At 38.6% G+C, this 27,648-nt stretch overlaps 1 protein-coding gene and 1 long non-coding RNA gene across 2 annotated transcripts in view; both read right to left on the reverse strand.

The window, feature by feature from the left end:
• hapln2 (hyaluronan and proteoglycan link protein 2) overlaps window positions 1-27,648 on the reverse strand; it is a 40,719-nt gene that overhangs the window by 12,748 nt on the left and 323 nt on the right. The window contains exon 2 of the mRNA XM_039751036.1: window positions 17,438-17,551. Coding sequence (XP_039606970.1) covers window positions 17,438-17,546 — 109 coding nt within the window. The 5' untranslated portion in view covers window positions 17,547-17,551. The remainder of the gene's footprint in view (window positions 1-17,437; window positions 17,552-27,648) is intronic.
• LOC120527533 lies at window positions 22,734-27,373 on the reverse strand. The gene is made up of 2 exons (XR_005633355.1): window positions 26,958-27,373; window positions 22,734-22,873 (listed from the first exon to the last, which is right to left on the reverse strand). It is a non-coding gene; the product is annotated as an uncharacterized LOC120527533 (long non-coding RNA).

Raw genomic sequence — 27,648 nt, forward strand, 5'->3', positions numbered from 1 at the left:
ATTTTGTCATTTTCCTTTAATTTTGTATTTAGTTAATAATTATCATTGTGATTATTTTTATGTTTTTGCATTGACATTTTGTGTTTGTGTGTTTTTTCATGGCCAGGCCATATTGTATACGATCATTGCTCTCATTGGTAGTCATGTGACATGTCATTGCATCCTACTTGTAACTGAGGGTCGTGTGGTACACACAGTGTCCCAGTTTCTGGATGTTGTGGGGGGTCTTGTGTGTGTTGGGCTAGTGAAAAAACTTCCTAAGAAGCCAGGGATTTGGTTATGTAAATGGATTTTATGTTATTCGCATTTTGAGCTTTAGTATTCATAGTATTCATTAATCTACTTTGTTTTTGAGCTCTGTCCATTTACCTCGACAAAACTTTGTCTTGCCCCTATTGTGGTGCCTTTATTTCCTCAGCCTACAAGCTGTAAAGCAGTCCTTCAGGACATGCTATTTCCATCTGCTTGGAACAAAGATTTTATGATTGGCTATGCACGATCATTTTTTATTCTTATTCTTGCCTGGTTTTGGATCCATTTTGGATGACATTAATGCTGGTATTGCACACATAGTTTCAAAGTTAATGATTTATTTGTATCTTGCTGATATACCATTGGATTTTGCCATGGGCACCACCACTTTGTGCGTTTGGCATCAGTAATTTCTTTCATTTTTTGTTTTTTTTTGAAATTTTATTAATTTTATTGCAATCATTCCATACAAAAAGTAAAATTAAGAACACATTGACCCCCACCCCTGAGAGAGAGAGCTATTCAAACGGCGTAAAATTTAAGGCTTGTAGACATACCTAAATTAATAAGTTTGATAAGTCAATAGAGATGAATGCAGAAGACAAAGAAATACAGAAATATTTGCTTCCTCTGTGCTTTAAGAGCTTATTTTAATACATTACTGATTAGATCCTGACATGTTTTGAAAAAAGTCTGTACGGATCCTCTAACTGAGTATTTGATTTTTTCCAATTTCAAATAGTATAACACATCGGTTTCCCACTGACTTAAAAGAGGAAAGTTTGGGTTCTTCCAGTTTATCAGAATCAGTCTGCGTGCCAAAAGTGTAGTGAATGCAATCACAATTTGTTTGTCTTTCTCCACTTTAAACCCATCTGGGAGAACCCCAAACACAGCTGTTAATGGGTTAGGAGGGATTGTGAGAGCCAGGCTGTCTGACAGGTGATTAAAAAGTTTGGTCCAAAATGATGTTAATTTGGTGCAGGCCCAAAACATGTGACCCAGTGAGGCTGGGACTTGATTGCAGATTGGATTTTGGACAGTTTTAAACGAGACAAATGTGCTCGGTATATAATTTGAGTTGAATAATTGTATGCTTTGTGCATATGCAGCTCGAGTGAATTCTCTGCATTGCTATTTTCCACTCCTTTTCTGATATATTAATTGAGAGATCTTTTTCCCAGTGTCCTCTTGGATCTTTGAAAGGGAATGCATCAGTCATTTCTATGACAAAGCTCTGAGAATTCCCTTGAAGAGTACATTCTTGTGACACCCCAGCAATTGTACCAAGATCACCGATTATAGTTCCAAGCTATCTAAGTCTGAAGATAGAATACCTGCTTTAGTATTTCTTAAAAAGCTGTGTTTCTATATTCCTTGTTATCGACTTTTTGTTCTTGTCCCTGACTTCGTTTTTGATGTTACTTTTGGTTTTGACGTTAGTGTTTTTAAATCTCTGGCTTTGACATCTGTTTGCTTTATTAACTCACTTATCCTCCATTGTCTCTTGGGAGTCAGTACATGTGTAATATCCTGGTCCCAGTCCTTTCTTATCTGTTGGTTTTCCACCACTAACATAAAGAGGGTGCAAAGGATGATATTAAGGGCATTTACTATCCATTCAGAGTATACAAACAAATGTTAAAAGAGTTTATGTGTAAAGAAACACAACAAAATAACAAAAAACTATGGGCCTTTCTAACACTCTTCAAAGTATTTCTGCCCACTTACATAAACTAGCATATTATTGGATTACTCCTTCCAATCTCTCCTTTGGTCTCCTTCTTTTCGTCCTCCAACTTCTCGTCCTTCTCCGTGCCAGACAAGCCTTTCCCTCTGCTACTCCCTCGACTCCACACTCACCTAACTGAAGATAGCCTGGACTCTGGATGACTTCCAGCATAATTCCTTATTCTGCTGGGTAGCACATTCAGGTCAAATCTAACCCCATAGAATACCTGACTGTTACACAAAGTACATCTGTCAGATGCCTTGGCAGGGCCCTGGCCTCCAGTGTTAGGATACAGTGGCTGCTAACTGTTAAAATGGGCATCTGAGACAACACTACAGTGCAAATTTAGCCATAATTCCTTTAATCTGGCAACAACGCTGTTGGTCGTTCTGATGCTTGCCTGTACAGTGTATTTACTTTTCTCCTTTTTCAATATTTCTTCTACAATGCCCATACTAGAATGCATGCCAATTTAATCCTTACTCCTACAAACAACAAACAAACCAGCCACTCAAACCAACATTTTACACCAACAATGAGAATTAATTAAAACATAAAGTATCTATCTATCTATCTATCTATCTATCTATCTATCTATCTATCTATCTATCTATCTATCTATCTATCTATCTATCTATCTATCTAACCAGTAACTACATATTCTAAAATGTTACATCAAAGCCAGTCACCAATGCTACTAACAGTATCACCAATGCTGTAAATCCTTCATAATTTGCAAAAGCAGAACTGTAATGTGCTGGCACCCTGCCCGGGGTTTGTTTCCTGCCTTGCGCCCTGTGTTGGCTGGTATTGGCTCCAGTGGACCCCCGTGACCCTGTAGTTAGGATATAGTGGGTTGGATAATGGATGGATGGAGAACTGCAATGTTTTCTGTAGCTAGAGGCACTCTTTGTCTGAGGGTTGTAATTTTCAATTGCTGCTAATTGATGTCTTTCTCAGGGTGCATGTATGGCTATAGCTAACTATCTGGCCAACTTGTTTGTTGACAGAGGTGAGAGATTCAAAATCACAAGGCATCTGATTTGTCGCTACACTACATGTACAATACCTTGTGCTGTGCAATGTCTATATATATCAATAAAATGAGAAATCAATAATATCTACAGTATGGTACAAACGTTTGACATATAAGTCAGGACATCTAATTTGGGGCTGCAAAATTCAGAAAATTTGACTACTCTACTGATTTCACATGCAAATTAGAAGTGACTGAATATTTTTAACAGAGAAACAGTTAGAATTTATGTGTTTATGTTTAAAATGGTCTGCAGGCTTCTAATATTAGAGAAGAAGAAAATGATTTATTATTATTTTTTTAATTTTAAGTGCATTTTTAGAGCTTGTTTCACTATATCATTTCATGCATCAAGACATAAGAGCTAAAAGAGTACTCCAAAGTGACATATCCTGTAGAATACAAAGAGATCTTAGTCTTTTCATAAAATGTTTCGTGACATTTTAGACAACATTCTTTTGAAGGAAAGCTAATAGTTCAGTTAACAATAGTTTGCTTTGGAGGCCTTGTTGATCTCAGAAGTAGGGCGGAAATCACAAAGAGAATTGCAGTTGACGCTGTATGGCACTTTTAAAAATGATCCTATTCAGGGTTTTAGAATGCCTGCAGAGCAGAGGGGAATCACATGAGCTAAGACAGCAGCTTCAAGGACCTAAACACAAAATGAAAGCAATAAGAGGGTGGCACTTTTAATTTCTGTTGGAGTAAATAGTTTTAAAATGAAAAAATTCTTGTCTAGCCACATATTTGTATCTATTTAAAGATGCAAAATTAACTAATGGAACCGCAGAATGTGGCAAGTGTATTTTCAGAGTTGAATTCATGGCCTTTAAACTGTAGAGACAACTATTATTTAAATTACATTTCGGTGAAGCTAAAAAAGGTATTCCATTTGCAGTCTACTGATTTGACCTTGTTGTTTGGACGAATTCCTTATATTTAGGTTTCTACAGTTTAATAAGCTCTTCATTCCTACGCAGTCATATTTCATATTGAGTCTAATTAATGTCAACAGAGAGCAGCTAGCAGCATATATATTTTTTTATTTTAAATGCTACTTTACCTGCAGAAAGGGGACTGGTTGAATATGGAGGGAAAGAGATGGAAGTGCTCCTGATCAAGAGCGGAGGTGACAGTCACACTGAGCTCACCTACTGTTTTACTAGCCTGAGGAAGCACACTGCTCGGAAGAAGAACTTTATATTACCTCTGAACATGCTGAATGGATTCCACAGGTGTGGAGTTAAGGATGGGATATACACAATCAATTCATCCTCTGATTGGATATGATGAGAATCATTTTTCTCTGTATCTATTAAATGCATCACATTATAATGGAGTATTTATTGCCAGTAAAGACATGTAGAGACTCAGGACACTGAATTTGTGAAGTGTTCTTTTATGTATATAGTTTGTTTAGGAATTATAATAGTGGTTATCTTGTAAAATTTACAACACTAAATGTTGATTGTTGTTTGATATACTGTAAGTAATTAGTGACACTTTTATGCCAAAGTAAGTGATTTTGATTATTAAAAGCTTGTTAGGAAATCTGAAGGCCATTATGTAGGTTCTGTCTGCTTTTGAACATGATCTATACAACTACACTATTGAAACATTTCGCAAAGAAATAACACAGAGGGATAAAAAAAAACATCATATGTACTGTATAATCTACCTCAAAAATTGATCAATTTTAGTATAATCCTTTGAAATACTCTTCATGAATACTGGCTAATACATATTTATAGCAATAATACAGTAACAACGAAGTACAAAGCCCTATATTTACCTACATAAATGCACATATACCTCGTATCAAGGTTTTTTTGCCCATCTCTACTGGGTAGGTTGGCTTTTTGCCTTGTCTACTATAATCAAAACACTCACCTTCTTATTCTGCTCAGTGTTCTACTAGTGAATATTTTGACACAGACCTATGGAGAGCCTATGAGAGCCATTAAATAATTGATAGTTGTGGTAACATACTACATAGAAAGACATAGCAGCACCTGAGGCTGTGCAGAGGAGAGAAAGCAAGTACAATTCATGATTTAAAGACATATCCTACTCTAACAAAGTCAAAGAATTACATCTGTTTAGTCTCAAGCAGAGGAGATTACGTGGGGACCAAATCCAGGTCTATGAAAATTTGAAAAGGCATTGATTTAAGTTGATCCAGCACCATTCTTTCAACTTAATGGTGAATCACATACTCAAGGATACCAATGAAAATTAAACAGAAATGCATTTAGGACTGAAGCTAGGAAACACTTCTTTACTCGAGGGTTGTGGGAATCTGAAATAAACAACTGAGACATATAGTTGAAGCAAAACCTTGACAACCTTTAAGAAGTACCTGGATGAGATATTGGGCCAATTTAGCAATAAGATAAATAAACAAGCTTGATGGACTGAATAATCTCTAGTTTCTCAAATTTCTAGTGTTATTCTGCTCTGTATACAGTATATTGGTTTAGTAGCTTGTATTGGATATATGCTGTTCTGTGAACATGAATAACAACATAAAAGCTACATCATGCCTATAACATTGAAATTAAAGAACAATCTAAGGATATAACCAACACAGTATAATTAGGATAGATGTATTTTTGAAACAACAAATATGAAAAAAAATGTAACAAAAGGAGCAAGGTAGATCACGTGGCAGTAATTAACAAAATAACACTAAACAAATACAGAAATTGTCTATGTTGGAAGAGATGTACCAGATGAAAGGTGTTATGCCTTGCACTAAGAAAGGCAGATTGAAAAATGTGGATGACCGGGATAGGAAACATAAACCAAAGCCAAACTTGAAATCAGAGATCTTTCCTATCATTCAAAGCTATCAAAATGTTGTAGAATTGTACTAAAGAGACAATGCAAACAGTCAGAAACCAGAGAATCTGAACCCAAAAGCCAGAAAACACGCAAACGCAAGATTGTTTTGTAAGGATACCCACAAACTCAGACGATGACTGATGCACCACTTTTTATATCATTGTATTGATTATGTTAATAATACCATGTTGTGATATGGTGGTGCCCATAAAATAAATAAATAAATAAAATAGCAACAGAAACAACATAGTTATTTTTAATTATAATTAAAAACAATATTAATACAACATGAAACAGGTGTCTAAGAACTTTCAAAGTACACAGAATCATAGCAAAATTATTACCCAAAAATGGAGAAAGCATCTAAACAGAAGGAGCATTCAAATGAATAGAACAAGATCTCCGGGCGTGATCCAGCCAGGGGAAAATGAACAACATGTGGAGAGCAAAGTGACAGAGAGTATTCTTTGTCTCATCCATTCAATCTCTGGTCCTTACCATTTTTAGGTGTATTTGCATAAAATTTGTGAAGCACCATTTGCGATAGAGTGGTTTGTTTGTCTGTCTACCTGTCTGTCCATCTATGTGTCCACCTGAATCAACTGTGGACCAATTTTGTTGAAATGGGTGTCACTTCTTTTTCAAAGAAATTTTTAACATATCATGCTGCACACAGTTTTAAAATTTCAAAATTTTCCATTAAAAACATTTGACAAATTTGCAAACACATTTATCTTAGAACGGAGAAACATTCTGTGTGACTTCAGCTACAAATGAGTTTACTGTTTTTAATTTTACCTTAACAGGGGTTACACCAGCTTGTATGTTTTGTAGGTTTTCCCCTTTTTCACCCTCGATAGTCACTACTGATGGCAAACAGATCCCCAATTCAAGTTAATGAAACACCAGCAGACTTAAAGCATGAGTTAGGAAGTTAGTGTCACTGGCTGACTAAGCACTCTTAAGACTGCAACCCTCTATCGTTAAGTCCAGCTCACAGGAACCTCTGCATGCACCTCCCTACTCCTGATATTTTAAGTTGTAACAGGTGATGTAAATGATCTTACTAACCGTAAATGTATAAAATGCAAACAAGAAAAACATAGGGTTATCTAGATATGAATTAAGTACCCACTTGTGTGTAAGCCATTGTATACAGAGCAAGTAAACATTCAGTCAGTACTATTCACCTTACACTAAACCAAGCTCACAGCACCATTATCAGGTTAGGTCAGGTTGGGGAGCATACACTGGTGCAGCGCGTTGCATCACCCACCACCCGCTCGGGATCATGGTTGGCAACCTCCCAGGCATACACACTGCCCAGTCCCACCCTCTGGAAATGACCCTTTATCTGCTGCAGCTAGGTGTTACGTGGGCATCCCTTTGGCCTGGTTTTCTGCCACTCATGTCCTCATCAAGCCGGATCACCCTCGGGGAATCATGCCACATGGCCGTAGTGCCATAACTGATACTCCCTCACAATGTAGGTAATATGCCTCATTTGGGACTCCATGAACAACCGCTGACTCGACACAAAGTCAAACCAGCGGTACCCAAGAATTCTCTAAAGAGACACAGTACAAAAGGAGTCCAGTCTTTGTCTCAGGTCAATGGATAACATCCATGTCTCGCAACCATATAGCAAGACAGGGAGCACCAGGACTCTAAACACTTGGTCCTTCATCCTTTTGCATACATAGTAGGGGCATCACACACCCTTTTCCAGCGACCTCATTCCCCCCTTGCTCTCCTAATTTGTCTACTGACTTCATAGGAACTAGAAACATGAATGTCACTGCCAAGGTAAGTAAAACTCTCAACAAGGTTGACACTCTCTCCACAGACAAATACATTGCTGATGGCTGTGCCTAAGAGGTCACTGAAGGCCTGGATCAAGCCCAGACACTCAGACTCCTCGCTCAGTCTCTTGAGAGTCCCGATTACAGCCTCCATTGACTCCGCAAAGATCACAGCATCATCTGCAAAGTCAAGATCAGTGAATCTTTCTTCTCCAACAGATGCCCCACAGCAACTGGACCCCACGACCTTGCCCAACTCCCAGTCAATGCAAGCACTGAACAGAATAGGGGCAAGAACACACCCCTGATGAACCCCAGAATCAACTGGGAAAAACACAGAGGTTCACTGTACCAGTTTACAGGCCGGCCATGATATCCAGTAACCTTGAGGGGATCCCACAAAGTCTCAGGACTTCACACCATTATCTGCAGATTATTATGACTCATTATTACACTGTCACTATAATTTACTAAGGAGACCAGAAATCGAGGTGGCATGTACAGTTCTAGTTTCAGGCTATGTGTTAATAACTGAAGAATATGAAAATATCCTGATTTTAATAGGCTGCCCATGTAATAAAACACTGCTTTGCCAAAATATCCTTAGAATATATTTAGAAATAGAATATATGAATCTCTAAATCTTCCAACACTCTGGTAGGGAAAGCTTGATTGAGAACTTGTGTTAAATTTCAACAGCATTGTGAAGACGACAAAGAAGCAGACGTTTATTTGTTTCCACATCAAACACTGTGTGTAATCATATGTGTCATTTGTGAAAATTTTTTTTTTTTTTGGAGGAAGGGTTTATGTGTGGCCAAACATGCTAACAAGTGTACTGGTTTAGAACTTTAAAAATCTGGTCACCCTATAATTTACCATCAGAGTGCCACATTCACCTGATATCTATAATGGTCACTTGCTGCAATAAAGTTTTCCTTTCACTTCTGTGATTCCCTAACATTTGCCATAACTGAACTCAGAACACAGAAGGAATTCATTACAAACGTTTTTTTTTAGTCAAGGTTATATTAATAGTAATTCCAAAATGTTTGTGTGTGTGTGTGTGTGTGTGTGTATGTGTTCAGATGTGTGAATGTGTTTTTGTGTGTGTGAGTGTCTTTGTGATGGACTAGAGTCCTGTCCACGCCTGTTTTATGTCTTTTGCGCAATACTGGTTAGACAACGTTTGACCCCCATAATTCTGAAATGCACTGAGAAGGTTCTAGAACCTACCTACTGAACTCGGTCCGTTGAGGGCCGCAGTGCTGGCACAGCCCTGCAATGCAACTGAATGTTAAGTCATGTGTACATTTTCTAACTTGTCTTTTTTGAGCCACATTAGCTTTCCTTTCCCTTCCCTGTCTATTTAGGAATTCAGTGGAGTTTTGGATTTTATTATAGGCAATTTGTGAAGGGGTGTGTTACAATAGCTAGACTTTTGCATAAATTAACTGAGACTAAGCAAAGATTCACGTGGATCTCTTCTTTTGAGGAAATATTTCAGTCCTAGAAGCCAGTCCTTTGTACAGCTTCTATTGCCAAGATTCAGTATCTTCCTCTGGCCATACATTTACACTGGACAAAGATGCCAGTGATTGTGGACTAGGTGGCATGCTGTACCATGTGATGGAAAAATAAAGAGAAGATCCTTGCATTTTATAGTCATAATCCAAGTAGAATAGAGAGATGTTGAACATTTCCATCAATTTTTCTGTGGACAGCCATCTGAGCTCAAAACATTCAGACTGCTGTTTTCAGATACTAGATAATGTACCAGGGAGGGAGGAAGCTGGGTGAAATTTTGAGCTATCTGCACAGTTTAAAAAGACAGGCAAGAGCCTTACAGCCCTGCTTAAATAGAATGATCAGTGGCGTAACATTAGGCAATCTCGGCAGAGCAGTTGCATTCGGGGCCATGGGGCTGGGGGCCCACAGGGACTGTAATGTTGTTTTTCACAAGGCTCCTTTATTAACATTTGTGTTCTCTCTAAGGACTTTTCACTGGCCACACCTTTCAGCTGATTTTACAATCAACCCACTTTACAGATAGTTTGCCTGGGCATTCCCTGCCTCGCTGAATGGACAGCTCCAGCATATTCTTCATGTCTCAGCACTGTACAGGGCATGTTCCTTATTATGTATACCATTGAACTCCACAATTACATTATGAAGAGAATGTGTCTCTATGGCGTTATTTCAGTGCCACTATTCTGAGCACACGTAAATAAATATTGAGCGCACGTAAAAAAAGATTGCAAGTGCAAGTGTTGCATTTTGAAGAGAAATTTATTTTGAGCGTACAAAAGCTGAATTTGAGTGAACAAAATTCATTGCTGCGTGCAAAAAATGTATTTCAGTGTTTGCACTTATCCATATACACACACACAATAGCACCCCCTCTCGCTCAGTTTTTCATTTGCGCTTGCTCGCAATGTGTTGCTTGCTCACAACATTCTCTGCTGCGAGCGCTCAACTCTCTATACACCGTTATAAGTGTGCCACAAAACCAACCAATCACAGACTTGGTTTCAAAAATTCTGATTGGCTCTTACGGTCTCCAATCAGCTCGCTAGCTGCTGCATTCCGGACACCGGAAACACTGTCCACTCAGCCTCGCTTCTTGCAGATAGAGGGATAGTCTTAACAAATAATATATTTTAAAATAAAATAATTAAAGATATTATCCGCAAATTGGGGTTTAATTGAGTTTAGCTGGATTTAGCTACATTTCGGACTGTTTCCGGAATGCAGCAGCTAGCGAGCTGATTGGAGACCGTAAGAGCCAATCAGAATTTTTGAAACCAAGTCTGTGATTGGTTGGTTTTGTGGCACACTTATAACGGTGTACAGAGAGTTGAGCGCTTGCAGCAGAGAATGTTGTGAGCGCAACACATTGCGAGCAAGCGCAAATGAAAAAACTGAGCGAGAGGGGGTGCTATTGTGTGTGTGTATATGGATAAGCGCAAACACTGAAATACATTTTTTGCACGCAGCAATGAATTTTGTTCACTCAAATTCAGCTTTTGTACGCTCAAAATAAATTTCTCCTCAAAATGCAACACTTGCACTTGCAATATTTTTTTACGTGCGCTCAGAATAGTGGCACTGAAATAACGCCATATGTCTCATTTGGGACGAGGAGAAGAATAAGCCATAACTGTTCATTACTGCTCCTAAGCCTGCTGTGGTGAGGAGAACACCTAGTCAAACCATTGTCTGCAGGAGGGCTTTAGGGGGCGCTGGAGGAAGTTACTCCAGGTGGGTCCAGAGACCTGCAATTGTAGTGAAGAGAAGAAGCTGGCTGACATGCTCCGCAAAACAAATATTGGGAGAAAGAAGAAAAAATAAAGAAAACTCTACAGTGAATTGCAGTATTTAGAGGAGTGTGTAATCTAGCGTGACAGATGTGTGACAGCTGAAAATTAATCAACACACTACAAAATACAACAAAACATTAAAAAAGAGCTTGTTGAGAAAAAAACACATACAGAAAAATCTGTACTGAAAGCAGCTGAAAGTGGTTCTGGAGTGTAAGGATCTAAGTGAACAGTACCTCTCAATCAAAATTCTTGTGAAAGAGGAAGAACCTACTGGTGATCTGCCTTGCAAAGATATTCAGAATAATTGCTTAGAATTACTGTCAGTGTGAGCTGTGAATTGCTGGGTATTTTGTGTTGATTAAAGTGAAACCCCTTCTATCTTCTTTATCCTCTTCATCTTTTCCTACTTCTTTGTGGGGTTGATGTACTTGATCAACCTTCTTCAAAAAGCTCGGTCCAGCATGTGCTCCACAGTCAAACTTTTTTCCTTTGGAACTTCTTTTACTTTATCCATCCACCTCAGCTTTGGCTTCCTTCCCTTTCTCTTTCCCTGTACTTCAATTCCCATCACTCTTCTGCCCACATATTCACTGCCTTTCTTCATCACTTGCCCATACGACTTCAACTTACTTTCCTATATTTTCTTAGATATCTCCCCTTCTTTTATTATACCTCTGATGGTCTCATTTCTCATTCTCTCCTTCTATGTAACTCCACACGTCTAACATTCTAATTTCCGTCACATCTAACTTCTTCTCTTGCACTCCCTTTTCTACAGCTTCATGCATCACTGTTGGCCTTACCACTACCTTAATAACATTACTATTAATCTTCACCTTTATCTTCCAAAGCCCTTCTCCCTTCTTCCAACTTCCTCTCCACTTTCATTTTCTGGTGCTACACAATGACATCAGCAAAATCATACACAGGGGGATTGTTCTTTTATTCCATGACTCAACACATCCCTAACCAAATCAATCTACTTAAAGAAGATCCCTGTTGCAGACTTACTCTAAGTGGTATCTTGTCTTTTACCCCAATGCTGCTTTTAACCCGAGTCCTTAGTCCCTCAGACATATCCTGAACAAGCCTCACATACTTCTCTGGTACTCCTTTCTCTCTCACGCACCTCCAGACCTCTTGACGTGCTGCTCTATCATAAGCCTTCTCCAAATCCATAACCACCATATGCAAGCCTTTGTATTTTTTAATAGTATTCTATAAGCGATTTCAATGCAAAGGCTACATCAATAGTTCCTCTCCCTAGCATAAAACCAAACTGTTTTTCTACTGCGGTAGTCTTATATCTGAGCCTTCTCTCTATGACCCTTTCCTAAATTTTCACTGCATGTGACATCAACTTTATCCCACTATAGTTTCTATAATCTTGAATATCATCCTTCTCCTAATAAATGTGTACAATCACTGTTCCTCCACTCCTCTGGTATTCTCTCCTGTTCATAGATTTTCTGCATAGCCCTTCATTTGGGACTCCATCCCCAAATACTATCCTTGGATTTTCTTCATTCAACAGCTTTTCATAGTAACTCTCCCATCTATTCTTGATCCTATCATGCTTATTTAACACCACACCTTGCTCATCTTTCATCTGGTTTATCTGACTAAAATCATTCTCAATCTTGTTCCTTGCCTTTGCCGTTCTAAAAATCATTCACTCTCCCTTTTTTGTCTCTGTAAACCAATACATTTATCTAGTCTAAATCATTCATTTGTTCATATTAAAAACACTATTATATTAGTTTTGTGGTAAACAGCCTGGACACAGACAGGCAGACACAGATGGTTTCAAACCACACACACGTTTATTCACAACCTAGTGCCCCTACACCAAGCACCCTTTAGTCCAGGCCTTTCACAATGCCTCTCTTCACCGCCTCCACTCCTCTCCTCCGGACTCCGTCCACTTCCACCCAACTACTGCCGACAAATGGAGGGAGGCGGCCAATTTTATGTTCGCCCGCACATTCTCCAGGTGCCTCCTGATGAACTTCTGCCGGTACTTCCTAGTGTGGCGGAAGTGCCGGCTGAGCACCTGGAAGCACTCCGGGTGTCCCTGGTAATCCTTCCGCCAGCACCTCCGGGTGTGGTGGAAGTGCTAACGTCCAGGTCTTTTCAGGCATCTGGGCAACCCCCAGCGGTGACCACGGGCCCCTATATGGTTGAGCTTCCATGCTCTGCTCCCGTGGACCCCATACCAACCAGAGAAGCTGCCCTCTCGAGGTGTTCTGGCTGGGTACTGCCCCCAAACTCTTGCCACAGTTTATAATGAGTAAAAACTCAAGTCAGAAAATGACACTAACTGTTTAAAGCATTGTTGTGAAGTTAACAAATCACTAATATAATTGTAGATTTCCCACTGAGTCATTGCGCAAGCTGGTCCATCTGGTGAATTACTTTCTTCACAGTCTCTTTCAAATCCTTCTTCTAAACACCACTCATAAGCCATCAGCAGTGCATTGTTTAAAAATGTGATTGGCCAGTGGTGAAAGATAATGGAGAGATGTGTTCCAGGTGTATGAAATACTCAAAGACATGACCCATGGACAAAAAAGTGACTTGAGCAATGGTGACAACTTTCAAACTTCAGACTCTATTTCCTTTTCTTTCCTTTCCTTTCCTTTCAAACTTCAGACTATATTTCCTCATCTTTCCTTTCCTTTCAAACTTCAGACTCTATTTCCTTTTTTGTCCTCTTCTTTCTCCTCTCTATATCTTATTCAGACTCCTTTAAAACCCAGTGTGTGTAGAGGCCTAGAGCACTAATGAGGAAACTGGCTGATCTGAGACCAACCAATTTCCCCATCAAAACTCCAGGGCCACTCTGCTATGCTGCCACATGCACCTACACCCCATCCAACCTGTGGCTGGAATGCACTGTTACTAAACTATAAATCTCCTCACTGCCACAGATCCCTAACGTGCATCATTACGAGCTTACATGCTTGACTTATCTCATTGATGGTGGTCACTTTCTGTTGAATTTTAATGTAATATCACATGAGCAGGGGCTAAATTATTTTTTTGGACTGGGCCCATTAAAATTTTAAATATACCCCTGACAAATTTGAATGACAACAACCTATATGGGAAGACGTTGCCCATTGTTATGAATAAATAAAAATCTTGACTCTCAGGGGGACAACATGGACGTTGGGGAGGGGATAGTGTGCCAGAGGTGCAAAAACATCAGCTGAAGAGTGAATTGGGTAACAACACTTAGCACCTTATATAAGCCTTTTATCCTAAAACCAACAAAAGAATTGCCCACAGCAAGAAATTTCAGGGTTACAAAGCATTTCTGTATATTGGATTATGGAATGTATTGTAAGCAGAATGCAAGAGCTGGTGCTATGGATGTGATGCTTACCTAGTAAGCCTCAACTGCAGACAAGAGCATGATGTTGGTGTACCAAAAGAGAGGTTGGAAATTGATGCATTTGGTCCTCCATATGTGCCAAAGGAAAGAAAAGGTTTCATCTTAATTGCTATGGGTTATTTCTTATTGTGGCCAGATGCTTATGGATCTCGCATTGCAAAGGCTGTGACTGATGAACAGTATATGTAATGTTATGCAGTTCAGAGTGAAAACCATTATGACAGGGTAGTAATTTTGAGTCTAAAATTTTTAGGAACATATATAAACATTTTTGAAACTGGATATCATGTCCTACACCACTACACATCACAGTGATGGAATAATGCCTGAGCTAAGATGTTAGGATTTCTCTTTTCGTCCAGCAGTCTCAATGTGACTAGGATATTTTGCTGATGGGCCACAGGAAGGGTGTCAGAATGTATAAGGTATACTGTATGTATCCCCACATCTTCCTTTTAATCAATGAGCAGAGTCATGAGTTCTTTAATATGGTGTTACCATTCACATTCAAATTCACATTTAAAAATATCTGTAACGTTTACCTTCCCCTCCTTATATTCTTGGACCACTTAACCTATTACACCATAAAAATACACAATTTACTCCAAGTTTACCAAAACAAAAAAACTTTACTTAAATGCTCAAAAGAACAGTGACAGATACCCAAATAAAATATATATATATACAGCATATAATAAAACCCAGTAACAAAAGGAACAATTTACAATATATATACTGTCTACCCAATTACTACTGGTGAGCTCGCCCCCTATTAATTCTCCCATTCATGGATAATTTTTCACTCTCTGTTGGGGGCCACAAACCGTAGTTTGAGTGCGTGGTGGCCAAACAAACAAAAGCAGAACTGGCCTCTTCACTTGAATTGGTTTAACTCAAACCAGTTAATATACAGAAACTTTCCTGAAGCAACTTCTCCCTTACACCACGTTTATCTCCTATTGACTTCTCATCTCACCCCATCAGGAAAACACCAACACGCCTGCGATTTGCCAGAGTTTTACTTGTGTCCTCCTGTCTCCTGTGTCGTCGGCTCACCAAGGCATTCCTTCACATCCACATGTTGTTTCTTCTCCTCGCTTAGGTCTCTTCATGTTCTGCCGTGTTTCTGAGTCACCCTCTCTCTGAGAATGTACTTTGCTATCAGGTTTCAAGTCGCTTCGGCGTTTTGCTGAGGCTTTCCCTATCTGTGTCTTTTCAGCATTATACTTAGCGTTTTGCTAAAACTTCCCATTTATTTAGCATTCTGCTAAAGTTTAGCTTCTCCTTGCAGTCCCTTTTGCTTCAGCGTTCAGCTAAAGCTTTCTTCCTTTTTACTTTCCCATCGTGGTTGTCCCTTCTTCTTTCTTCTCTTCCTTTTTATTCCCCCAATCCCATTCCAGTAACTAGCCTACCTACCTACAAGCTAGGCTTTATGCCCCTGTGCTGTTGTTTATGTTTAATATCCCTCTCTTGGTCTTATTTTGTATAATTGAGTTAGCTTTATTAACAATTTATATTCTGCATTTTTCAAAATCTACCTAGGTTACATGTAGATACAGATGTATAAAATCTGTGACAGTAGCAGCTACTGTATACTACTAAGCAATGGTTCAGTTTAATTTGTGGCCGACGAACAGGGCCCATGCCTGGCGGGGACGCCCTTTCAACACTGGATCTGGGGGAGCAGCCATGGGATGCACGCTACGAACAGTTGGTGGCAGCTCCCTTGGGTTGCGTTGGGGCCACTTTTGTGGAACACCCGAGCTCATCTTCGTTGGGCTCTGTGGCCTCCACCAAGGGGAGCTGCATAGAGCTGCATGGCTTAATGAGCCCATCTGGGCGGAAGCACAGCCACACCCAGAAGTGCAGCCAGAAGCGGGTCAACGAGCAACTACAGCACTTCTAGGTGGGCTATAAGAGGAGCCTGCAGCCACTACTCAAGGCGCCAGAGTCAGAAGGAGGTGGACAAAATTGCTCTGAGAGGAGTGGAGGAAAAGAATGTGGTGATTTGGGTACTTTATTTGTGTTGGGACTGTGTTGTGTCTGTGGGGTTGACGGGGAAAATGTACCCCACAGGTGAAGAAAATAAAAGTTTTTGTTTGTTTTATACGTGCCTCTGGTGTCGGTCTGTGTCAGGTCGGTGGCAATAAAGCACTAATACTACAACTTGATCATGGTAGAATGGTTCAGTATGGTTGATCCCAACAAAAAGTCAAACAGAGTTGAATCATGATAGCCTCAGGATGTTTTATTGCTGTTCCCAAACACTAAGAATATCTAAGTTGTTTGTATAGTTGAGTAATTTTGATTTTGATTATTCACTCACCCTACAGATATCAAGAAAAAGGCAACGTTCTGCTTCTTTTCCTGTGCATAAAAAACTCTTATGAAAACAATATCTTTCTGAACTAAGACATATTCAAGGCACTGAATGGCTGAAATGTAGACTCTTCAATTAACTCACTCTTCAACGAGAAGGGATATGAAATGGGAAATCACAGCTGCCAGATGACAGCTTAAAGTAATAAAGGACGGCTAATGATGTTTGGTACATCAGAAATATAAAGTTCAAATCCCTCAAGTAACAATAATTTTGTTAAATATTTTTTCTGTATAGGCCACCAAATACATCAATAGTAATTGCTATATTTTTTGTAGAAAATTAGAAAGAATGGCAAGTACCATAACATGTTTCAAACACAATCCATAAAACAAAACACAGCACTTTGCACCACCTGACTCAAAGAGCTGTACCACAAGAGAAACCCATTTATAGGGCTTCTTAGCTTATAGAACAGCAAAATAAGAAGGTCTAGCATGCTTACTTTAAAATTATTTTAATGATTTCAAACACATCCTTATAAAGAAGATTTGTTTTTTCAAATTTTAGATAATATATAATATTCCTTTCCCACTGAGTTACAGTAGGTGGACTGGGATTCTTCTAGGAGTGATTTTAGATCCTAGGCCATCTGAGCAATATACATAACCTTTTACCAAAACAGTTTGAGACTAGACGCATTAGGTGTGGAGATAATCAGATAGACTAACCTTGTGGTCGTTGATTGTTGTTATAAATGGCCGAATTCCATGAAAAACAGGATACAAACAGGAAAAACATGGAGAGAATATGTGTTGTGAGACATCCTGTGTCCTTCATTTTTCCTGTAAAGAATAATGGAACTATTTACTCCTCCACTGCTGTACATGTGTATCATTCTGTTCTTTTATAGCACATTATTGTACCAGTTTGAATCAAGGGGTTTATTGAACTCTGACTGCCACAATTTCACGGCCATGGTCCATATACAGCATAGTGTCTACTGAAAAAACAAAACATGATTCAATGACATGAACAAGAGTTCCTGTTTGAATATCATTCCTTATTTGTGTAGAAGAATCTCAGACTAAGATTTGTTTTGCTGTGGCATAGGTCTTCTAATACAAGTCCTCTTTATTTTCATCCACTTATTATTTTACTTGCACCAATCATTTAGGGGTCTTGGAAGAGCCAGAATGGAATAACAGTGTATCACAAGTTTCATACAAACACACACACACACACACACTCACTGGGCAGTCTAAGCAAAAAGAATTTGGACAGTGGAAGGAAATAAAAGCCCTTGTAGAAGAATAGTTCAACAGTATAACATACACATCAGGTATTACACTTGCCACTGAGTACAGAATAGTAGTGCAAACATACTGCATAATATTTGTTCCATTGCAGTAGATTTTAAATCATTTTCATACATCCTTGAGTCATTTTGTATGCACAATGCCTAAAATTGGGTTTACTCTAAGAAGTGATGTGCTATACACTGCAAATGAAGGCAATCTTTCAGTGGCTTTTTGGAAAGAGAAAATTGCATTCTTATGGGAATAAAGTAAAATCTTGACTAATCATACAAAATGTAGTTCCCCTATTTGCCAATGTTTTGACCAATCACAGATGATGTTCACTTAATTTCTTCCTCAGTGAGTTTGCATTGGCCCCCTGCGTGAGCCGCCACAAACAGACCCTGACCATTAGGAAGTTTTTCTTTACACAGAGAATCACAGACACATGGAATAAATTACCAAGTAGTGTGGTAGGACCTTATGCACTTTCAAATCTCAACTTGACGCTGTTTTGGAGGAATTAAGTGGATAGGACTGGCAAGCCTTTTTGGGCTGAATAGCCTGTACTCTTCAAAGTTTTTTTAATATTTTGATGTTCTCACAAACTGCTTATTTCTCTGTTTTTGCAGTAACTATGTTTTAGGTGATGATCTTGTCAATTTTAGATAGAAATTGGCTTTTATGCACAGTTCAATTTTATCACTACTGTAGATAATGATGAAAAAAGTAGACATAGTTATGTAATCAATTAATAGATTAAACGATTAAATAATTTCATTTAATTTAAAATGAGGCTATACCTCCTTTTGTTAAGCACAATATCACTTGTGGAGCCGACCCGGACACAGACAGGCGGACATGTTGTTCTCAAACCTCCACACGTTTATTATCCAATAATATATACAAGTATTTGGTCACTCAGACCCAGTCTCATGTGCACAAACCCCAAAGTCCAAATCTTGGCCACAATATGCCTTTCTTCGGGCCGCCTCCACTCTCCTCTCTTGCCTTTTCCTGCCTCCACCCGACTCCAGCTCTGAATGAATGGAGACGGCCCCTTTTAAACAGTCCCCGGATGAGCCCCAGGTGTTCCCGGCATTCCTCCTCTGGCCACGCCCCAGCGTGGCGGAAATGCCGGCTGTCCTCCCGGCAGCTCTCCGGGTGCCGTCCTAAGTCTTCCCCCCAGCACTTCCTGGTGTGGCGGAAGTGCTGGGGTAACAGGTCCCCAAGGCATTGGGGCGCCTCCTGGCGGTGACCACGGGCCCCTACAGGGTGGAGCTTCCATGCCCTGTACCCGAGGCCCCCAGAGCAACCAGGAAGGTGGCCCCCACGTGATCCAGGGTGGGCTCTGACCCTCTTCCGGTCCCTCACGGCGTCCCGGCTGGGTCGTTGCCCCGGCATCCCTGACACACTGTACGTTTCTTTGTTAAGAAAAATAACTAGCTATTCTTTAGTAGTCAATGAGGATACACTGAGTTTTCAACAGTCAATCATTTTTTGAGTTTGTCCCATGCTGGATTTAGAAATTATCTAAGCAAAAGTACACAATTGCAAAACCTCATCGATAGATAGATAGATAGATAGATAGATAGATAGATAGATAGATAGATAGATAGATAGATAGAATATGGTCTAAACACACACCAGAATGACTTAAAAGTAAGAAACATGTAACAATTTTTGATAGCAATGGAAAATGCAAAGCACAAGGACCTACGAGCTTATGGGGGCACTCTGGGCCGTATACATTTTTTACAAATTTTTTATAACTTAGTCAACTCTGACCTCGATGGATAGCAATGAATTGCCTGCTGCTGCCGATCTTCTCGGTGAGTACTATAGCACTGACATTTCACTGGCATTTACACTCAATTGTTGTCATTTCGTGCATGTTTTCAATCCATCCTGTCAACCAAGTTGACTGTTTTTGAAGTATCTTAACTGTTGCTGATAGATCACTGTATACTGTCGTCTACTTTCAGTGATGTTTGCTCAGCTTATATGTTACTGCTGACTTTACCAGTGACTGTTGCTGCGTGTGAATGATCGTTCTCCAAGTTAAAACATATCAAAAATTACCTCAGAAGCACCATGTCGCAAGACAGACTTATTTGCTTGGCTGTAATCTCAATTGAAAACGAGCGTATCAGACAACTTGACGTGTTAAACATTGTTGGGACTTTTGCCCAACAGAATGCATGCAAATGAGTATTTTAAGGTACTAGTGATATTATAAGTAATATGATTTGTGACTTGCCAGTCAGTTCAATTTTTGTAAGCTTTAACAGTTTAACATATCTGTAATCTGTTTTATTGTGTACCTTAGTATGGCTTACTGTTCATTAGTGTCACTACTATGAGAACTTGTAAAACTGGTCGATTGTGTAGTAGTATCCTGTCAGCCAGTGCTGTCGTTTTAATTTGTTACAAATTGAAATTGCTTCATTTTTTTAGCACAGAACAGTTTCTACTTTCTAGCTTACATTACATTTTAATCATCTTCTTTCACAAAGTTGTCTTGGAAAAGTAAGCGGGTCCACATTTTACATATATTTATGTACTAATACTATTACCCACACCTCCCACATTCAATTCCCACAATTTATTTTATTTAACTTAAAGTTTCTGTAAAAAAGCAATTTAAAAAGTTATTACAAATTTTAAAGAGCTGCTTTGTTTGTTACCAGTGTGTGATCTGCTGGTGATGCGGTCACAGGTGCCACTGCCCAGCCGGCCCCTAGGATCCAGTTGTGAATAAATTACTAACAGATATGCTAGACAGGAGTGGCCCACCTCAGGGCGCTGCACAGGGACCTCCAACAAGCTAGTTATGCCGTTTCTTGATACCCTTTTGCTGTAATAATTCGTTGGCTGAAAGTCCTCAGTGTTAATGTGTCAAAGAGATAATGTACAGCATTGTTCATAATGGCACACAGTTTTGTATTAATTCTATCCTTTGCTACGACCTCCGGGCGGTCCAGAGTGTGTCCTAAAACTGAGCCCGCCTTTTTAATTAGCTTGCTGATTTGGTTGGCCTCCCTTGAAGTGATATTACTAGCTCAGCACACCACATCACAAAAATTTGCACTGGCCATCATGGAGTTGAGGAAGATGTGAAGAATGTCACTTCCCACATTAAAAGAATAATAATAATAATAATACATTTTATTTATATAGCACCTTTCCCATGCTCACGAACACAGTCCCTGAAAGAAAAAAAGTCTGCTCTGCCCTTTCTTATATAGATCATCTGTTCTGAGACCAGTCCATTCTGTCATTGATGTAGACTCCAAGTATTTGTAGCAATGCACCACCTCTACATAAAACTCTTATAGATTTATTTGGTATCAGTTCAATGTGTACATCAGCTGACTTCTTTTTCAGTCTCCAATACGCACTGCCCAGATATTGAGGTTTTTATCTTTTATGAACAACAGATACAGCAACAGACTAAAAGCATCTACATTTGTTCACCCCGTGGCTGCCTAATGGGTGTTTCAAACAATCTGGTAGATTAAACTTTATAAGAAAACGATAAAAAAATATGTTTTCTCCTAAATTAAAAATATGAACTTAGAAACTGTGAATAACATAAATAAATAAATAAATAAATAAATAAATAATAGCAGAATCACCTTTTAAACATTGATCTAATTTGCAAGTCTAAATGTCTAGTTGCTCATTTATTTTTCCAATGCTTTTTTATGAATTGCAAGTAGAGTCTGACTCATGAACATGCACTCAACCATTTAAGTTATACATATTTAATACTTTATACTATTCCTCAGCAAACATCAAAGGGGGCCCTTCTGCACATTTGGTTATGAATAACCTCTTACTGAGTCATATTTGTGACTGTCCTATAGTTACATGAAGACTGTAGCACAGATTGTTCCATTTCATTTAATAAAATTGTTGTCATTCTTATCATCTTGTGAACTGATAGAGGGCGAAAAAATGTCCTACAATTGTTCTGTGAATTATTAATTTTTTAAGCTTAATGATAAACCTACATCAAATGGGTCTTTAGAGCTTGAAAGGTTAATTAATTAACTGTAAATTGCTACACTTTTTATCAACACTACCTTTATTTTAATCCAGCAAGGCATGGCAATAGAATGGTTAGCTCCATTGCTTTACGGTTCTAGAAACACAAGTTCAATTCCCACCAATATCACTGGTTAGTTTTAGCAATCCAATTAATCCATAAAGTTCCAATGGGATGTTTGTGTATCTTACTGGGAAGATTTAGATTTTGAATGAAAGAGATCAAAAGTGGACTTTTTTAAAAGTCAAAACAAAAGTATTGACTTTGACATGAGATTCAGGTGTAACACCTCAGTTATTTGATTGTTCACCAAATTTTTGGGACAAAGCTACGTACTCATAAACAGAAGTTTTTCCTAAGTTGTTGGTTTATTCATTTATTTTTTTGTACTAGAAGTTTTATGTATCATGGCTATGGTAATATGATGTGACGCATGACATGTACATTATGTACCTGGCAACCACACAGCATCGTAGTGACAAAGAAAATGGCTATGTTAAGAAATACAGAAAATGGTTCGACACAAAAAAATGCAAAAAATAGCAATAATTTTACCTCTTCAGAATAACAATAAAAGTAAAAACAAATGTTAATAAAAATGAATAATGCATTCCAAACAATGAACAGACAAAAAAAGTATGGGTGCATTCCTGACACCTTTTGCATTAAAAATACATACATTACATATGACAGAATATTTCTGACAGGTGACAACTGGTCCAATGTGAGGCAGCACAGATGTGGATGAGTGAACCTTGTAATATGCTGGGTTCAATGCAGTTTTGCACCTATTCCTGAACTCCCAACTTCCTGCAACCCTGTAATGGAAAAGTGGATGTAAAGAATCAGTGAAGAGATGGAGTGTACCGAGTTCCTTAGAGCCATGAGAAAATGAATCCACCACAAAATTGCCTACAGTTCATGGAAGCATGGTGGATACTCTGCCTCACAGCTTTAGGGATTGTAAGTTCAGATACTTCACTGATCTCAGATTATATGAAGCTTGCACATTCTCCTTAAACAGATATAACTGTGATGGTATGGGGCCAATTCATACATCCTGATTGCTTCCGGAAGCCTCTTGAACACGACGCCATCGATAGTCATGAACCAAGGAGAGCCGGACAAATGAGGACACACATGGTTAGCAAAGGGTTGGTGCAAAACGGCCAAGTGCTTTTATTAAAACAAAATCCAAAGTGCAAATAGTGCAGTGCACATTAATATATAAATAATCCATAAAAGCAAAGTGGCAAGTGGAAGTTAAAATATTCCTTAAATATATTCTACAAAACAAGATTAAGGAACCTGTCAGTCCATTAACATAAATATGAGCTCCACTGTCCCTCTCTAAAATCTGGCATATCCTCAGCGTATCCCATCTGGACCTTGCAGCATGAAGAGACACCCACCAATTTGTGCAGTCATCCACTTATCCTGGGTTCGGGGTGTTACTGCCAGTCTGTTGGCACCTGTAGGACTCTGTGACAAACCCCACACTTAAGCACTGGCCTACCGCTTGCTTCTTTGGGGCATACTCCAGACCACCTGCCACCGCTCTTTACCACATCAGCTCCTCACCAGTCCTGCCTCTAACACCTTTTGTAATCTCCATTCTCTCTTTTTTTCCTCTCTTTCTATCATACAGGCTCCTTTTATATTGTCTGATTGGATGCAGGTTTTGTCCTCTGTCTACTCAGAGGTGTGAATGAGGCACCTGACTGACTTGCTCACATTTGCACATGAATGTGCAATCAGCCAAGCACCCCAATCAACCCTGGAGTGGTGCCGGCATGCGCACACACCCTCTCCCATTCAGAGCCTGCACTCCGGGACCTGATTATTTATTTAAAAATTGTGCCAAATCACAGGAAGTTTCTGATCTTTAAGGCAAAATTAACTTACTGCAGTGGCGATATAAAACATGAGGAGCACACAGACATAGTGCAAGAATATATACACAGTCTACTCAGTGTAATGTAATGCATAATGGCTGTAAAGAAATAATGTATGCCGCCATTGTGACTGGTATCACCTGTTAGGGTGAAGATGGTGTTTTTTTTTTCTGGTGATTCTGCCTAAGCTGCAGAAATCTTTATACAAGAATAAGTTTTGTCTCTAAACTGTTTCAGTGCTGAGTGTCATTGTGTCATAAGAAAGACAGGCGTCCTGTCTAGAAGTGAGACCCTGTAATGGATCAAATGGCTCAATAATAACAATAATAATAATAATTATTTACATTTATATAGTATTTGTTCTCACTTCTCAAAGTGCTTTTCATAGTGAGGTGGGAGCCACTTCAACCACCACTAACGTACAGCATCCACCTGGATGACCCTCGATCCACCACCTGCAACGGCAGCCATTTTGTGTTAGTATGCTCAGCACACATTAGCTATTAGGTGGTGAAGGGGTAAGAGATACTTAGCCAATTAGAGACAAAGGATAATTAGGTGACCAGAACCAAGGAATGGTTGGCAATTTACCCAGGACATCGGAATACATCCTACTCTTTTTGAAGGATGCCCAGGGATGACCACAGGACCTTATTTTAATGTGTCATCCGATGGGCACAACCATTTTTACAGCACAGTGTCCCCATCACTGCACTGGGGCATTGGGATCCACATTCAGACCAAAGTTTAAGCACCCCCTACTGGCCTCGGCAACACCACTTCCAGAAGCAACTCAAGCTTTTCCTGGTTGGTCTCCCATCCAATACCGGCCGGGCCCAAAAATGCTCAGCTTCAGGTGGATGACCTGTTCTGAAGTGCATGTGGTATGCCCGCTGGCAAAAGAAAAGTAATGAATGCATTTTACATCATCAAAGTTGTTGTCAATTAAATAATTTTCAGTTGGAAACTTACTGAACAGCCGCTCATACCAAGAAATGCATGAGCATATCTGACATGCATTTCATGCGTATTACGTCCAAAGTTTTCCTTTAATGTATGGTGCTGTATTCATAGCTTGTTTTTTGTATTATAATGCTGTCACTAGTTTGATGGAGACATGCAAGTAAGATTCTGATTGTATTGTGTACACATGACAACAGACTTAACAATAATGTTATATATGTCGAAGAATAAATGCTTAAATTGTATATATCTATTTAGGGTTTGTATTCTGCTCTGTAAACTTTAAATCTATCACTAGGAAAATACATGTTGTTTAACAATAACTAATGAACTGGGTTTCGTGTATATTAAATGGTTTTATACTAGTTATTTTCTTTAAGTTGTAACTAAATCTGTATCTTTATAGTTAAACACTATATTTTGAAGTTCAAGGGTCAGGTAATTACTGATAAGAGAATTAATGATCTCTGTAAGCAATAAAACTGATAAATGTTTGCTACCTGTGGGTCACCAGACATGACCTAACTCTTGTCGCTATGATCTAAGCAGGCTGACATTGATTGATGGAATGGCAAGAGTAGGAGGAAGATTTCCAAGCCATAAAAAACTGGAGACTTCTTTAACTGGTATTCAGAACTTTAATGGTGAAGTTCTGGATCAGTATTAATGCTATTAAAGACAGCCTTTTTGTTAATTTAAAAAAGCGTGGCTTATTTTCTTCCACATATACAAGACAACATGGTTGACTGCTTGGCAAAATTCAAAAGATAAAGGCTTCTGCAAGACACACTTATAAACGATTAAATTTCCTAGTGAGTAACAAAAGTGGAGATAATATTTTATTTCATCAATTCTATTTAGTTTTTCATAAATGCCCTACTAACCTGCACTCTATAGGTGACAGGGCCTTGGAATGATCTCCTTAAATTAATTAAATCAGCTGATGCAATTCATTCTTTTTAAAAAACAACTTATAACTCATCTGTTTGGGAAGGCATTTAACTTACAACCTGACATTCTGCCTCCTCTTTCAGTCTTCCTCTCTGTCCAGATGCTCAGTATAATTTGTGTGTGTGTGTGTTATATTACAAATTATGTTATTTGCTAGACTCTCTTTAAGAATTGAATTTCATAATTTACTTTGGTTTATTGTCTTTTATTCTATTTAATGCCGTTGTATATCCTTTATCTACCGTATCTGTTTTAATGGTCTATTCAGGAAACATCAGTACCAAATGTTACATATACCTGCTGTTTCTTCATGAGACTCTATGAAGAGCCTTGAGAAGGGGAAAGACACTATATAAAAAGCATTAATTATTATTATTATTATTATTAAATGCAATACTCCAGAGATAATTTTGATTTTGATAGGGTCTTTCAATATGGTAGGGGGACATGCTTGCAGTTGATTTGGATGAATTGGTTTCTTCCAGAATATCTCAACATACTGTATTTTACTAAAATTTACTACCTATTTATTTACTTGCAGGCTATAAAGTTGATTAAGCCAACATGAAACAGAACAGAGCATAAAATAAACATAGTAAGAGGCATACATTATGAAAACCTATGGGGTTCTTTAAGCACAGAGTTAGGAGAGAGAGATATGATGTCAAAAACATTAAAGCTAATAAATTCCTATCTGACGCTGAGCCCATCTCAGAAGGCTACTATTAACTGTCTTTAATACTGAGGTTTAAATTTCAATATTTAATTGTAATGATAATGAAGATCAGTATTTAATAATTTTGTTTCAATAATTTTATAATTTAAAGCAAAAAAGCCATAAATAACTGTAAACTTATGTAGGTTTGATAACTGATGTTCAACTCTGAAATGGACAGTTTTATAATGGAACTAGAATTCTGCAGCATGTCACCTGAAGAAGCAAATAAATTCACTTATTTAAGATGACAGTATTTTACTATACAATGCATTGTTTATGAAACAAATACATTTTTAAAAAGTACAATAAAAGCTTAGAAATAAAATCAAGGACATATTCTAGGTGATGAAATGTTTTAATAATATAAATTCTTACCTTAAAAAGTAAGGATACGTAAGTCACTGTAATCTGCAGCAGGAATAATTGTGTAAATTAAGCAGTTAATTAAAGTCTCCTTATGACCATGACGGATGTTCTCAATCCTTTTCTCTCTTTTTTGCTCCTTTTTATCTCCTGTTCCCTCTGTTTCTCTCTGTGGCGCTCTGTGTGTTCTGCTCGCCAAAGCTATCTAATCTGCCTGTTTGTCCCTGCAGTGTGCTGGCCTCCGAAATCGTAAACAGCTTTTTCTTTGCCATTTTCCAGATGTTAATTAGAAAATCACAAGTCCCCATTGTTTAGCTGTTGATGCCACTCGGCTACAGCTCAGTATGGAGGGATACAAAAAAAAAAAAAACAATCAAAAAGCCTAGCATCACAAAGCCAACAGAGGAAGGAAGCAATTCACCAGGGTGTCGCACCTGCTGGACTGAGTATAAACTTGGTCACAGCTTGAAGGATTCCCATTTAGCACACCAGCTCAGTACGCCTAAACAGAAGAGCTTTATTCACTATGTGCCTGATGTGATAATAATATAATTTGAGAATCTCCTAGTGTAATGAACAAACTCTTATTGACCAAATACACAGAGAATGATGCTGAAGAGCTGTTTAAGATAGTACATGCCCCGTTAGTTACATCTGGCCATTGAAAAGTCTTGTTTACATGAAATGTAAATGTAAATGTAAA

Source organism: Polypterus senegalus, chromosome 1 (genome assembly GCF_016835505.1).
Source record: "Polypterus senegalus isolate Bchr_013 chromosome 1, ASM1683550v1, whole genome shotgun sequence".
NCBI classification, from domain to species: Eukaryota; Metazoa; Chordata; class Cladistia; order Polypteriformes; family Polypteridae; genus Polypterus; species Polypterus senegalus.